The following is a 15,949-nucleotide window of genomic DNA, read 5'->3' on the forward strand; positions in this document are numbered from 1 at the left end:
TATTTACCCCCGAGGGCCAAACTCAGACCAGCATGCCAAACAAAGGGCCGGAACCGTTGCGGGTTTTTTGCACGATGTCAGTAAAAGTTGTTTTATTTACACATGTTAGCTACTGTTACCATTATTACTATTATTGTTGTTATCATCATTATTATTATGAGTAGTAGTAGTCAAGGTGGTTGTAGTAATAATTTATGCCTGGGATTTTCAAAGTTTGTGTTGAGGGTCACATAAAAAAGCACTCTTGAAAAAAGTAAGTGTAAAACCAACTATCTAATTATTTACACACAGAAACAGAAATCCAGGAGAGATTTACAGTTTGTTACTTCTTAAATTCCCTAATTGTTGTTTCAGTCCTGCTTTGGTTTCTGTTCTCATTTCATCATTTATTCTTTTTAATTATTTGAAGTATAAAACTGCTATATAAATGAACTTATTATTCCAATTGTTGTCATTTTTGTTCTAATACACCAGTTAGATGCCAAATAAACAAAATAAATGAATTGACTGAGCGATCAGTGAGAAAAGTGATGGGATGAGGACATTCCTCTGATGTGTCCTGTCGTCTCAATCCTGAGGCCAAGATGAGAATCAGAAAGTCTGTTTCTCATTCTGTTTCTTTAAGTCAGAGATCAGAAGTGAAGAACACTCCTCCACTCAATCCTCCACTCTTCTACTCGCAGTACTATCAGACAGTAAAACTTGCTTTAAGGTGTTTCCACATCAGCACCAGGAGTTCCTGAGTTCTTAATGTGACCTAATGCATGTGAAGATGGTTCTGGAATGGTTCTGACATTCCTCATGTTCCTGGAACATCTTTTTGGTTCCAATGAATCTTCAGGAAGATGAAGAACCAGCTGTACTGGTGAAGTTAGTAACTGAGCGTGTGGATTAGTAGTGATGTGTTGATGTGTTCTACAGAGTGTCAGCATTCGCTCCCTGCAGCATCCTCCTCTCTGATCAACTCCATGGAGGTTCCCTGAATGCTGAGCGCTCTGGAGTGTGTCCACTGTTCAGTAGCTGCTGGGAGAAGAACTGGGGGGGTGGAGTCATGGGGGGTGGAGTCATGGGGGGGGGGGGGGGTGGAGTCATAGGGGGTGGAGTCATGGGGGTGGAGTCATGGGGGGTGGGGTCATGGGGGGTGGAGTCATGGGGGTGGCGTCATGGGGGGGGTGGAGTCACATGTTTTTAAACTCAGTTGCTGACCTGACTTGTTTAACGCCCTGGGTGAACACCTGCCTCCACCAGACACACCTGAGACGCTGATTCTCATGTCCTCTGGTGCTCGGTGCGTCCTGCCAGCTGGACACGTCTCTCACAGCAGAACCCACAACTAAATAGAACAAATTCTCCAGATTCTCCACATTACCGACAGATTAATGAAAGAAAACCACGATACTCAACGTCACACAGCTCCGGTCTGCTGCAGGTCAAGTATAGGTCGGTAATATAAACTAACCAGTTCAGTCCAGTCACAGTTCAACTGAAGCTTTCTGATCCACTTTGAGCTTTTTCACGCTGCAACTCAGGTTGTTTCTTTGTTTAATCTTGGCTTTACTTCGCGGGTCGTTAAATTGAAATCCTTGGAGGTCCGAGCAGAGCAGCATTGACGTAATTACGTCAGACGCGCACAGACGCCGGCTCCGACTACGGTGTGGAATGAGGTCCAAACTAGTTAGAGCAGTGCATTTTCCCCCACAAATCCCACTTGATTTCACGTTGATGTGCAGCTGCAGGGCCGGCGCCGGTCAGGCCGGTGGCTCCTGCGGGCTGCATCCGGCCCGCGGGCCCCCTATTGAGGAGCCCCACTACATAGTTTCATCGGGGGTTTAGCCAATCCCAATCAAGGTAGGCCCCTCCCTTTGACTCCTCCCACAATTAGGCAGCTCTGCTCTGGCACATGGCACCACGAGAGGAAGTACTTCCTCCTCTTCCCAAGATGGGCATGTGTAGGCGGAGTCAGTCCAGCTCACACAGACACAGCAGATTCTGAATGTAGCTCCTATGATCCAATATTCAAATGAGGAAAATCAAGGAGGATCTAGAAACTTAGAATACTGAAGGTTTCTGGACCGACCAGACCAGGAGGAGGAGGAGGACAGGAGGAGGAGGAGGAGGAGAACAGGAGGAGGAGGAGAACAGGAGGAGGAGGAGGAGGAGGAGGAGAAACGATAGAGGATATAAGTCTTTTAACAATAGAAGTACATGGATATTCGTATGGACAGAAAACAAATTTTGATTATTACGGTGACTGTCAAAATAAAACTACCAAGTCTCAGGAGACTATGGTCTGGGAGTCATGACACTCTGGAGGCAAACCTTGTTTTCATTGTCGGTCTGCTGAGCATGTGCAGAAGAACTGTTTACTGCATCCGTGGTGCGCAGGTTTCAAAAACTTGCATTTTCAGTGACTCGGAGCATTGTGTGGACACCTACAATGCAGCGTAATTTTGGCATTTTCACTTGAAAATGTTGTCGCGTCAACAAGGTTGCTCGCAACAAGGGAGCAATCTTTCATAACGGCATCACTCATATCTCAGCTCGTCTCAGTGTTGTGTTGTGTCACTACTCTTGACAAATATGTTTAAAGAAAATATCAATGATTTCTTTGAAATCTTTACAATTTGCTTGGTGGCTGGGTCGGCCGGATTGGAGCCTCTCTCAGGCTTTATGTTTGACACCCCTGATTTTGGGGAACATTACAGTCTAAAATGATAAAAATCACAATGTTCCAGTTGTGTAATAATGGTGAAGAGGTTTTAGACATGAGGGTACGACCAGGAGGTCGATGAAAAGTGTTGCTGTTTCGACAATGTGGAAATAATTGTATCTTATGAAGGAAACTCATTTTAAGGTCTAAAGACTATGAAGATGTTGATGATGATGATCATGATGATGATGATGATGAGCTTCAGTGAGGGTTAGAGAGATAATAATTCCTTACAGAACTAAATATAAATCAACGCATTGTAGTCTGTGTGTGTGTGTGTGTGTGTGTGTGTGTGTGTGTGTGTGTGTGTGTGTGTGTGTGTGTGTGTGTGTGTGTGTGTGTGTGTGTGTGTGTGTGTGTGTGTGTGTGTGTGTGTGTGTGTGTGTCCTGTACAGTGACACGCGGCCACAGTGGTACAGTTACTAAGCACATGTGACCGGGTCGCCATGACAACAGAGCTCCCTGGAGCTAGCTGGGACCAGAGTGACGTCACCGTCCTTTGCACGCCGTGTGCGTGCGTGCGTGCGTGCGTGCGTGCGTGCGTGCGTGCGTGCGTGCGTGCGTGCGTGCGTGCGTGCGTGCGTGCGTGCGTGCGTGCTTGATGCTTCTTCTATGTAATGAAATGTATGTTCATCACACTGTCACTCTGCGACTCGTCATGGTCCTTCATAGTCCTTTCAATCTCACATTGTGTGTTTCCACATCGATCTTTGGGTCTTTGTAGTTTTCTTTCTCGTCGTGGCCCATTTTGTGCATCACGTTTTTGTGTTCCTGATTGGAATATTATCTGTGTTTCTGCTTGTTTTGTTTGTACTTGCATATATTTGTGCACGTGTGTCATCACTTTTCTATGGTACTTCTTCACTCTGTGTGTGTTTGTACATTTTGTGTTCCTTCTTCAGTCTCATATCAGGTTCACACTTACATTTTTGTGGTTTGACAACTCGGTGTATCTGTTTTTGTATTGCATGCTGGTCACATTTTGATACCTTTTGCATAATAAGATGATTGTGTATATTTCATTTTTACATATACGTTACCATGACATCAGTCACACATGCTGACCGTGTGTGTGTGTGTGTGTGTGTGTGTGTGTGTGTGTGTGTGTGTGTGTGTGTGTGTGTGTGTGTGTGTGTGTGTGTGTGTGTGTGTGTGTGTGTGTGTGTGTACAGCCACATTGATTTTCCATACTGTCACTGCACACACACGCAGCAGTCTGGTTGGGCCCTCTTCTTTATCCAGACAGACGTATTGATTCTGCCTGAAGGGAGGATTTTCTGCTGCAAGTCTGCAGAGCAACTTTCACAATAACATGATGATTTGTCCCCCTCATCCTCTCTATGACGTGTGTGTGCGTGCGTGCGTGCGTGCGTGCGTGCGTGCGTGCGTGCGTGCGTGCGTGCGTGCGTGCGTGCGTGCGTGCGTGCGTGCGTGCGTGCGTGCGTGCGTACTGTAAGGACGAGACGAGATCACAAATCACATACACCGATAGTAGCTGATTTCCAAGACTTTCTGTTTCGAGAATTCCAGAATAAGTTTGCGATGTTGGCAATGTTAGGAATTAGGAAGTGACATCCCGAAACATCAAGATGGACTTTATTTTCATTCTAACAATTACGTCAGAGATGCACTGCAGAATGAAATTTCGATGCAGGGTCAACGATAAAACATACGAAAAGTCGTGGAGACAAAAAAACGTAAAAAATCTCTGAGACAAAATAAGGTGCCTAAAATGCAGTGCAACAATAAATATGTGGAAATAGGTTAAAACAGAAGAATAAATATGTATTTACAGTCCTCTGTTTGAAAGACAGATGGTGGTGGGAAATAAACTGTTCTCATTCTGTTAGGGGTCAAGTCCCCTATTGGTGGAAATGAGACTCCAATGATCTTCTCGGCAGCCCTCAACTCTCTTCAGTGCTTTTTGGTCTGAGGTGGTGCTGGTAGCTCACTCTCTAGCTCCTCTAGTGGTGAGGGCTGATGTTCTCCTCCACAGAGAGAAGCTGCTGGTAGCTCACTCTCTAGCTCCTCTAGTGGTGAGGGCTGATGTTCTCCTCCACAGAGAGAAGCTGCTGGTAGCTCACTCTCTAGCTCCTCTAGTGGTGAGGGCTGATGTTCTCAGATGAGCTCTGTTCAGACGTCGCAGGAAGATCAGGCGCTGATGAACCTTGTTGGAGATGGAGGAGGTGTGGAGAGACCAGGTGAGGTTGTCGGAGGAGCTGAGGAGAGACCAGGTGAGGTTGTCGGAGGAGGTGTGGAGAGACCAGGTGAGGTTGTCGGAGAGACCAGGTGAGGTTGACGGAGGAGCTGAGGAGAGACCATGCGAGGTTGACGGAGGAGGTGTGGAGAGACCAGGTGAGGTTGACGCAGGAGGTGAGGAGAGACCATGTGAGGTTGACGAAGGAGCTGAGGAGAGATCAGGTGAGGTTGACAGAGGAGGTGAGGAGAGACCAGGTGAGGTTGACGGAGGAGCTGAGGAGAGATCAGGTGAAGTTGACAGAGGAGGTGAGGAGAGACCATGTGAGGTTGACGAAGGAGCTGAGGAGAGATCAGGTGAGGTTGACAGAGGAGGTGAGGAGAGACCAGGTGAGGTTGACGGAGGAGCTGAGGAGAGATCAGGTGAAGTTGACAGAGGAGGAGAGGAGAGACCAGGTGAGGTTGACGGAGGAGGTGTGGAGAGACCAGGTGAGGTTGACGCAGGAGGTGAGGAGAGACCATGTGAGGTTGACGAAGGAGCTGAGGAGAGATCAGGTGAGGTTGACAGAGGAGGTGAGGAGAGACCAGGTGAGGTTGACGGAGGAGCTGAGGAGAGATCAGGTGAAGTTGACAGAGGAGGAGAGGAGAGACCAGGTGAGGTTGACGGAGGAGCTGAGGAGAGATCAGGTGAAGTTGACAGAGGAGGAGAGGAGAGACCAGGTGAGGTTGTTACAAGAGGTGAGGAGAGACCAGGTGAGATTGATGGAGGAGGTGAGGACATATGCACCTCCAGGAATCTAGTGTGCTGCATCATTTCCACTGCCGTGTCCATGATGTAAATTGAGGTGTGCACTGGCTTTTTCTCCCTGAAGTTGATCACTAGTTCATTGGTTTTTTCCCTTCCTGTGGGCTCTCCACCTTCCTGTGGGCTCTCCACCTTCCTGTGGGCTCTCTCCACCTTCCTGTGGGCTCTCCACCTTCCTGTGGGCTCTCCACCTTCCTGTGGGCTCTCTCCACCTTCCTGTGGGCTCTCCACCTTCCTGTGGGCTCTCTCCACCTTCCTGTGGGCTCTCCACCTTCCTGTGGGCTCTCCACCTGCAGGAAGGTTCTTAATGGGCGCAATGTGATCTGGGTGACGGTGCTCAGACTGACACCCCCACCACCCGGGAACGGATAAGCAGGAGAAAATGGATGGATGGATGGATGGATGGATGGATGGATGGATGGATGGATGGATGGATGGATGGATGGATGGATGGATGGATGGATGGATGGATGGATGGATGGATGGATGGTTTTTTTGACATTCAGGATCAGATAGTTCCTGTCACACCACTCTCAAAGGCCTTCACGTCCTCTCTGGAGTCTTCCTCCTCATCCCCTCGGATGAGACCCCCCACTGTCGTGTCGTCTGCAGACTTTATGATGTGAGATGGTGTCAGACTTGTTGTTCCCTCCCCTCTGTACTGTGTCTGGTAAAACCTCCAGTATCCAGCTCTGCAGGGGAGACGTCAATCCAGCCAAACCAGCCAAACCAGCAAGAAAATTGTAAAAATGGTCAAGAAAACATAGATTTTTTTAACAAAACAGTAGCAACACAACACTGAGACCCTTCAGGGTGAGTCTGTAAAAACACCCATAATACAACAACAATTTCTTTTTTTTTTCCACATTTCACTGTATTTCACCAGCAAGTTTTTTTAAAATGATCTGGTTTTGTGAAAATGTTGATATCTTCTGACACCCCTCATACTACTTTTCCATAAGTTTCCTGCCATTGGAAGTGAATAAATCATCATAATTATGTGTAGCACAACATAAAATGTAATTGAGATCCATTAACTACCAAAGTGGAATTTGAGTATTTTGAACCTCAGCGTGTATTTTCTGCTATGCTGTTGTCTGGTGAATTGAAATAACTTTCAGACAGTTTAACAGGCAAGCGTTTAGCTTTTCCCTCAGATTCAGCGGCGTGACTGACAGGTGCTGGGAGGACGATGCTCGTCGACTGAAAGGGAAGGCAACCTTTCGCAGGCTTTGTTGGCCGTTTAATCCCACGACCCTCTGACTTGTCAACAATGACAGTTTTCTCCCCTCAGATCTCAGGAAGGGTTTTTTTCCCCTCCTCTGTTCTGCAGACACGTCAACAAATCCAACCTCCAGAAAAACATCCATCAATCACAGCTGATAGGCCAGCGTGCACAAAGTGTCACACTCGGTCTTATCAGGGAGAGCACAGCGCTGCATAATTTATCCCCAAACACGTGGCCTGCTCATAGGGGGGACACAGAATAACACGCACACACACACGCACGCACGCAAATATTTGTGTGGAGTCGCTTTGGACTGCAGAGAAATCCTTGAAGTCGTCTAATGAGAGTTAGGTTTGCAGCGTTCACCACGGGAACATTGTCCAATGATGGTGGTTCGCTCTCTCTGCAGAATGTTAAAGTCCCACTCTGTTCACCACCGGCGCTCTACTTTCATTTAATATCGATGTTTTCCTCCATCACGGGCTGCAGCCTGCAGATGGGGGGTCACAGGTCAAGTGGTCAAGCAACTGAGAGGTTTTAATTGATCAGCTCCATCATTTCCTGTTTGGGGCCGAAATGAAGCAACTGGTGTTCACCTGTGGGGGGCAGGTCTCCCCTGGGAGGGGGGCTTCAACAGGATACATCAAAGATCCTTATGAAAAGTGATAAATGAAGAGTGAAACCATGAAGTGTTCCATTAAAACACACAGAACTTATATCCAATGTAAAATAAGGCTTATGTAACAACTCACCATATCGAAAGATTTACCAGATATTTTCAAACTACAAGCAGCTAACAAGCAGTACAAAGTTTTCTTTTTAATTTTTAATTTTATTTCAGACATGCTCAAAATCAACATCAAGTCCATAGTGCACACCAGATATTTTACCACAAGAAATAATAACAGCAGAACAATATAAATCAAATCTTTATTGCAGACTCTTAGGTCCATATAAAAACATAAAAAACCTGTGAAAGCAGTAAACACTATTGAGATTGAGATTGAGATTGAGATTGAGATTAAGATTGAGATTGAGATTGAGATTGAGATTGAGATTGAGATTGAGATTGAGATTCAGACTCCTTTATTTATCCCACAAGGGGCAATTCATTTGTAGTTCCCATGTTACGGGGGGTGTACGGAGGCTCAAGTGCAGAGAGCAGCCAGGAACAGATTGAACATCAAAAAAGGTTTTTTATTTCAAACTGAAGTAATGACAAGGCTGGGGTTCTCTCTCTCGGTGACCCACCAAAGGACTAGGTTGGGAGGGAGGTAACACACGGACTGGATCGGAGCGGCACCAGAGCCGAGTATGGAGCAGAGTGGGACGGAGCGGAGAAGGACGGAGTGGGCAGAGCGTATTGCGGCGGCAGTTTAATGGCGGAGGTCGAGGTAGCGAGAGGAGAGTGGGTTTTACCGGCTGGACCCTTGACATCAGACTGAGGCTGGTTTGTGTCCGGACGAGCAGATCCAGAGCAGCATGAGCTTTAACAAGAGTAAGTGCAGAGATTAGTCAGGAGTGAGGAAGAAGATCTTTAGAGAAAGCCGACTGATCAAGTGACTAAGATGCGATTCTATGGTCCCGCGTCAGTTGGAATGTGGATCCCAGCTTCTCATCCTGAAACCACCTTCACCTGGTAACCGCAGCTGCGCCCAATCCAGGTAATTACCCCGCCTGCTCTCCCCTCTCTGGACACAACTGCCTGGCACGCCCAGAGGAGAGGGAGACACACCTCCCGCCTCCCGGTGTACGATTAAGTCTAACCCTAACCCTAACCCTAACCCAATGCGTACCAGGTGGTAGGCGTTCTGAAGGTCCAGTTTGGTGAAAATAGCGGCGCCGTGGAGAGGAGTGAAGGCTGAGCTGAGCAGGGGTAACGGATACCGGCTCTTGACTGTGATGTCGTTGAGTCCCCGGAAGTCAATGCACGGTCGTAGTGAGCCGTCCTTCATGCTCACAAAGAAGAACCCAGCTCCGACTGGAGACGATGATGGTCGAATGATGCCCACAGCCAGAGACTCCCAAAAGTAGGTTTCCATGGGAGGGCGTTCGGGTCGCGACAGGTTATACAGACAACTGTGAGGGACTGTGGCTCCAGGTAAGAGGTTAATTGGGCAGTCATAAGGGCGATGCAGAGGCAACAAGAGAGCCTTGTCCTTGTTGAACACCGGAGCCAGGTCATGATAAGCCTTTGGAACCAAGGAGAGGTCCGTGATTTCGGGAGGTGCAGTCCTGGGGGGAGCAGCTGGAGTCAGAGCTGAATTTAGGCAGTGATTCAGGCAGTAGGAGCTCCAGAAACTAACCTCCTCCCTCACCCAGTCTCTCCGAGGGTTGTGATGGCGTAACCAAGGGTATCCCAGAACAGGTGGGGGGCGCGAGTGTTTAATGAGGTGGAAGGAGAGGCTCTCCTGGTGGTTTCCTGGGAAGACCAGAGTGACCGGGACAGTCTTATGGCTGACACGAGCCAGATGGAGACCATTGAGAGACTGGGCTTCTAACTGGGATGCCAACGGAACCGACGGGATATTCAGTTGTTGGGCCAACTGGAAATCCATGAAGTTCTTCTCGGCTCCAGAGTCTACCAATGCAGAAACCGGCAGAGTCTGGGTCTCAAAACAGAGAGTTCCAGATAATTGGAGTCGCTTGGGGGCATCAGAAAGGGTTCAGCTCACCCTTGCTCTTGGAGAGCCCATCCTTTTCCCAAGAGCGCGGGGCAGTGAGCAATGTAGTGCCCAGGTTCTCCACAGTAGAGGCACGCGTTTGTTGGCACAGCGAAGTTGTCTCTCCTGCGGGGTGAGCTGGGCGTGTCCAATCTGCATGGCTTCAGGCTCAGAGGCAGGAACTGAGGAATCCCTCCGAGATCGTCTGGGGAAAGCAGAGGGAGCCCCCCGAAGAGTTCGCTCCCGTCGGCGCTCACGGAGACGGTTGTCGATCTGGATGCTGAGGTCTACGAGCTGGTCGAGGTTCTCAGTTCGGTCTCGGGTGGCAATTTCATCCTGGAGATGACCTTGCAGCCCATGCTAGAACGTGGACTGGAGAGAACAGTCATTCCATCCGCTCCCAGCTGCCAAGGTCCGGAACTCAATGGTGAACTCTGCCACACTGCGGCTCCCCTGGCGAAGGAGGGCGAGTCGGTCGCTGGCCTCCCTTCCCCATACTGGGTGGTCGAACATCTTCCTCATCTCATCTGTGAACCTCTGGTGCGTGTGACACTCAGGAGCTTGTCTCTCCCGTAACGCCGTTCCCCATGCCCTGGCGGCTCTGGACAGGAGGCCAATAAGGAAAGCAATCCGGGCTCGGTCAGAGGAGTAAGACTGGGGCTGCAGTTCAAACACCAGGCCCACCTGGGTCAGGAAGGCCTGGCATGATCCTAAATCCCCTGCATACCTCTCTGGAGAGGGAGCAGAGGGTTCTCTGAAATGGCCTGCTGGAGGTGGGCCATGGTTTGGGACAGAGGCAGGGGGGGCAGGAACCTGGGCGGTCTGGTTCAATTGGGCGGACAGGCGGGCCACCTGGGACATCAGCTGTGTTACCTTGTCCAACAGGGCCCGATTGTTGGCTACAAGGTTCTGGAGTAGGGCGTCGTGCTGACCCAGCCTGGTATCTTGGCTGGAGAAGACCTGCTGGACTGACTGGCTCACATCTGATCCTGGCTGGTGAGCCGCTGAGCTCATCTTGGCGGGACCGTACTGTTACATACTGAGGAGTAGGTTGGGAGAGAGGCAACACACGGACTGGATCGGAGCGGCACCAGAGCCGAGTGTGGAGTGGAGCAGGACGGAGCAAGACGGAGCTGAGTGGGCAGAGCGGACTGCGGCGGCAGTTTGATGGCGGAGGTCAAGGCAGCGAGAGGAGAGTCGGTTTTACCGGCTGGACCCTTGACGTCAGACTGAGGCTGGTTTGTGTCCAGACGAGCAGATCCAGAGCAGCATGAGCTTTAACGAGAGTAAGTGCAGAGATTAGTCAGGAGCGAGGAACAGATCTTCAGAGAAAGCCGACTGATCAGGTGACTGACCGATGCGATTCTACGGTCCCACATCAGTTATGTGCTGCTTTTTCATAGTAATCAACAAAATCTGTCAGGTTTTCAAGTGAAAACACAGAAAACGATGCTCTGCTGTTTCCATGTGAACAGATATTGTTTTCAAAACATTGCTGTGCAAAGCGAAACTTTCCTGAAACTAAAATGCCAAAGCGAGCAATGCGACGATCATGGCGGACGTTACCACTGGTGTGTGAATGGTGAATGTGAAATGATTATTTTTTTTATGCTTTTTTTTCCATTAATCTTAAATGGATCAAAGAGAAACAATGGATATAGAGGGGGGGGGCAACAGAGGCGGTGAAAGTTACTGTTACTTCTCTCTGCAGAGTCAGTCCGGCATCTGGTGTTGTGAGACGGCCTTGATAGTCCTGGTCAGAGACAAGTTCCCAGTGGGGAGGGAGTGAGACATCAGGGAAGGACAGAGCCTCCGTTATAACATCCACCTCCAGGAGAAATAGAAAAAGAATCTCTGGTCTTCATGCTGCTCCAATTCAGTGGCCATTTTAGCGTTCCAGCAGAGCTCTGCAATTCTCCAAGTTGGTTTCCATTCCACAGAAACGTTCAAAAGTGGCGTCTTGCGTACTCTTGAGTTGGTTTATCACATGAGTGTGAGCGTTCAAAGTCCTGCTGTCCCTCAGGGACGATTGGCAGCCGTCTCAATGCAGCTGCCAGCGTCTTCTCCTCTATAGATCAGGAACCCAGCAGCTCCAATTAGTAACAGACCTGTTATCATCAATCCAAATATGTAGACTTCTTCCATGTCTTCCATGGAAAGAATGGACAGACACACGGACCTCCAGCTGTCCCAGGAGTCCAACATGTATCCAGCAGCAAACGTCCCATCAGGACATGTGGGCTGTCCCTTGTTCGATCGTCTTGTCGTGAAAATTTAGTCGATTGCATTGAGAGACCAGCTGATCAATTCCACGGTTTCGGATCGGTTCGGATGTAAAGAGAGGCTCTAGTTAGATTCTGACACGGGACAGACAAGACAGGAGCAGCGAGCAGCGAAGATGAGAGGAAAGAAGAGAAAGCGACCGCCTTCGTTGAGAGCCGGAAGAAGTACAAGGTGGTTGGTTGGTTGGTTGGTTGGTTGGTTGGTTGGTTGGTTGGTTCATCAGGATACGTCTGGACTAAGTGTGTGGGACCCTGGTTTGAATACTAGTTCATCAAATACAGGGTTTCCTCACGGCATGTGAGGGTGAGACCATCCAAAGCGGGAGAATCCGGGATGAGATGTGCCTCCTATGACTTTACACTGATCTTTGTTGCATTATCATGCATTTATTTTCCTGGCACAAATTTTAATCAGTAGGCCATAAATAGCTCTTTTTAATGAGGAAATGCAGCAAATTGCAGCTTAAATGCCAGGCGGCATTGAGTCAGAGCAGCCAGTGAATTTGTCTGGATTAGAGTTGGTGTGCGGAGGTAAGCCTCCCATTTGCTTCCTTTCATTAACTCACTCTCGGTTCGCTCTTCACTCTTCGCTGATGGCTAAACACATACCAGAGTCTCGTCCATAAGTGGGTTAAACATGCGTATTTAAGAAGCGTATTTAAGGGAGAAACTGTTGTGTCTTCTCTCAATTTGTGAAATAAGTTTTATTGTATTTTTCAGAAGCTAAAGAGATGACTTAAAATGTGACTCATGTCACAGGGAGGGTCCGAGGGTCTGCTGGGTCTCAGACTGCCGAAATTTGATTTGCACACACTGAAGAAACCCAGAGTATGGATTCTATCATTTACAATCTTGGAGAGAAAGCTGTAATTTATTTTACTGAAGGTATTTTCAGAACTTTTTAAATTCCTAATTACATGAACGCACATTATACCACATAATATTCTTTTTGGTATGATGTTTCTGTGTGTGTGTGTGTGTGTGTGTGTGTGTGTGTGTGTGTGTGTGTGTGTGTGTGTGTGTGTGTGTGTGTGTGTGTGTGTGTGTGTGTGTGTGTGTGTGTGTGTGTGTGTGTGTGTGTGTGTGTGTGTGTGTGTGAGGTTACACTGAGGTCAGCTCTCCCTCTGTGTCCTGCTGAACTGTGGGCTGTTGACACGAGTGAATTAATCTGCTCATCATTAATTCATGTGAGAGGAATTGATTCTCCTCGTCTCTCTGCTGTTGGTATTGAAGTTGGTTAAACAGCATTTAGGGACTCTTGTTTCTGGTGAAGATCCGTGAGCAGGAAAGAGGAAATAATGCGTTTTCAGTTTTTTATGGAAAGATTTCCTGCCCTTCTTCTATTTAAAACAAATTGCTTATTTATTTTCCATTAAAATAGTAGCATGTTTGATTCTTCAGATGGTTTTCTGGGGAATTCTCCCTGTTGAGATGTGAACTGTGTTGTCCTTATTGTGTGAGGATTTACTTCAAGTGAAAATGTAAAACTGTCATTGTGTTTTGGGCGTCCGAAGGTGCTCTGAGCCAATAAAAACTCAGCTTTTGGAAAACACTCTGTGGAAACAGGGAAAATGTAGCTTTCTCTTTACTTTTTTGAAATGTTGCTTCTGGTCATGCACACTTCGGCTTTAGTAAATAGTTCCTCTGCACATGCTCGGTAGACAAGAAATTAGGGGAGAATAGTCACAACGGCAGTAAACACAACACGTTTCTTCAACAAAAACACAAAGAAGGATGCGTTTTGACTTGTAGCGTTGTCATGGAAACAGGAGATTATTGGCCTCCGGATTTCAATTCGATTCCACTTCATTTATTTAGCACCACATACAACACAGCCATTTCCCAATGCACGGTAGAAACCCTCTCACATTTGTAAAATGTAAATTTAATGTACTGTCAAATATCAGGAAACGTATGAGTGTCGTTCTCAGCTTACAACAGGCTGAGCCCATTACTGATGTCCCCCCCCTCTCTCCACCCCCCCACCCCCCACCCCCAATCGATCTGCTCCTTCTCCAGGTCCTGAGGAAGTCCATCTTTAATGGATGCCCCCCTATGGAGGTCGTTTGAGTCCTCGCAATCACATATCCATCATCAAGGGAGAAGCTTGCAGCATGGCCACCCCCCGCCTCCAGACTCTCTCCCCTGCAGTGGGGGGGTGTAGCTGCTGAGGGAGGGGTCTCAAGGCTGGGAAACACTCTGCCTGTGCCTGTAAAAAAAAACAAAAAATAACATCCAAACCATGTAGTGAACCTTTCTCCAAGGAGGGGGGAGGGTCCACGTTTCAGCCTGCTTTCTTTTTTTAGTGTTGTTTTGTGTACCAGTGGAGGAGGTGAAGAGTGTGTGTGGGTGTGGATCCAGAGAGAGCGATGGTCCTGCACATCACTCCTTACTCCAGTGCCTGCCTGCACTTCCTGGACGGCTTGTCGTGGAGCCTGGTGTTCCCCTGCTACTGGCTGCTGGACCGGCTGCTGGCGTCCTGCGTGGCCACCTCGCTGGAGAAGCGCCAGCGCTCCCAGGACCCCTGCTCCATCCTCACGCTGTGTTTCCTGATCTCTGCGCCGCTCTACCTGCTCCTCCTCCTCGCCTCGCTGCCCTTCGCCCTGCTAGGCTTCGTCCTCTGGGCCCCGCTGCAGGCGGTCCGCCAGCCCTACCTGTACACGTACCGCAGGTGAGTCCGCTGGCAGGAGGCCAGGCGCTCCCCCATCACTAACCCAACATCTTCCACTTTCATCAACTTTTTATCATCTCGTCTTTTTTTTGCAACCATTTGTATTTATGCCTGGGGTGTCACACACATTTCTTTTGTACTTTTATTTATTCCATTCATTAAAAGGAAGAAAATAAAAATCTATTTAATATTAACACAAAAGTTTACCAACTTCTGAATGAAAAGGAGCAGAAGGAAGAATAATCTTATATAATCTGCCCCTTCGTACCAATAATCGGTGCACAACAGCATGAGAAAACAACAACAAATAAAATGTCCAACCGAACATTTGAGTTTAGTTTGAGTAAATTAATGCCACAATATCCTTTAACTTTCAACTTTTCAGTTTGTCTTTGTTGTGGCACGAAGTTTAAGTGATGAAAATGTCTATATTTTTACAACACAAACCAATTACTACTGAAACAGTCTCAACATCAAGCCAATTTTAAAGAAACCCGGTACAAAGTACATTAAAATGTCCCCAAAAAAGCCTACATAACTTATATTTTGTGTGTTTTTACAAACTCACGCTGGCAGCATGGCTTTGAGGCTAATGCTAGCTTTCTAGCTTTCTACTGAGAATTCTGTCAACCTTCACCTGATCGCGGCTGAAAATGAGTTTCAGACTCAGTCTGGAGGAGAAATTGCGCTCAGCGGTTGCATAGTCAGCTTCATGTCGTATTTTTCCTCGTATCTTCAGAGCCGATTGTTCGCCGGGCTGGGAAACTTCATAAGGGAAAAATGGACTCATTATCTTCTGTAAACAGTTTGCTGGCTGGTCTGGCCTCCAGCTGCCGCTGCTCAGTGGCGCCTCCAGTGGTGGCGGCGCCCCATCACCACAGACTCAGTAGTGCAGCGTTCAGTTCCTGTTCGTGGTGACGCTCCTCCCCGGGGTGTCTGAATGGACACTCTTTCACAGTCAAGTGGGGAGGACTTTCTCTGAGTCCTCTGCTCATCTGATTCTCACTGATCTGAAGATTTGCAGCCTCATAGAAGCATTCAGATAGCATTAACACATAACATCCACACATATCCATAGCATTTGGGCCAACAGTGCCGTTAGCGTTAGCATTAATATCGTTCTTGTGCAGAGTAAATCGATTGTTTTTTCTCTTAACTAATTTGTACTGCAGAAAGACAGCTTTCTTAATATTGGATTATCATGAAGGATGTCCCACTGTAAGTAGCATTAGTATTAGCATTAGCCTGTGTCCACAGTCAGCCCCCTTTTCTAGGAGCTGTCTGCATGTTGGTAGGTAATCTCAGCTGTTTGGTTTCTGCTTCTTCTCATTGTCATTAGAAAGCATCTTCCTCCTCTAACATCAGATTATAGAGCACCTTCCTCCTCTAACATC

The 15,949-nt window shown here is 47.9% G+C and overlaps 1 protein-coding gene across 1 annotated transcript in view; it reads left to right on the forward strand.

Annotated features, from left to right (window-relative positions):
- Positions 1–15,949, forward strand: part of smpd3 (sphingomyelin phosphodiesterase 3) — a gene marked incomplete at its 3' end in the record, with an annotated part of 61,801 nt that overhangs the window by 33,393 nt on the left and 12,459 nt on the right. Inside the window, exon 2 of the mRNA XM_080474743.1 lies at positions 13,904–14,555. Coding sequence (XP_080330869.1) covers positions 14,254–14,555 — 302 coding nt within the window. The 5' untranslated portion in view covers positions 13,904–14,253. The remainder of the gene's footprint in view (positions 1–13,903; positions 14,556–15,949) is intronic.

Source organism: Lipophrys pholis, assembly GCF_963383615.2.
Source record: "Lipophrys pholis genome assembly, chromosome: 11".
Lineage (NCBI taxonomy): Eukaryota > Metazoa > Chordata > Actinopteri > Blenniiformes > Blenniidae > Lipophrys > Lipophrys pholis.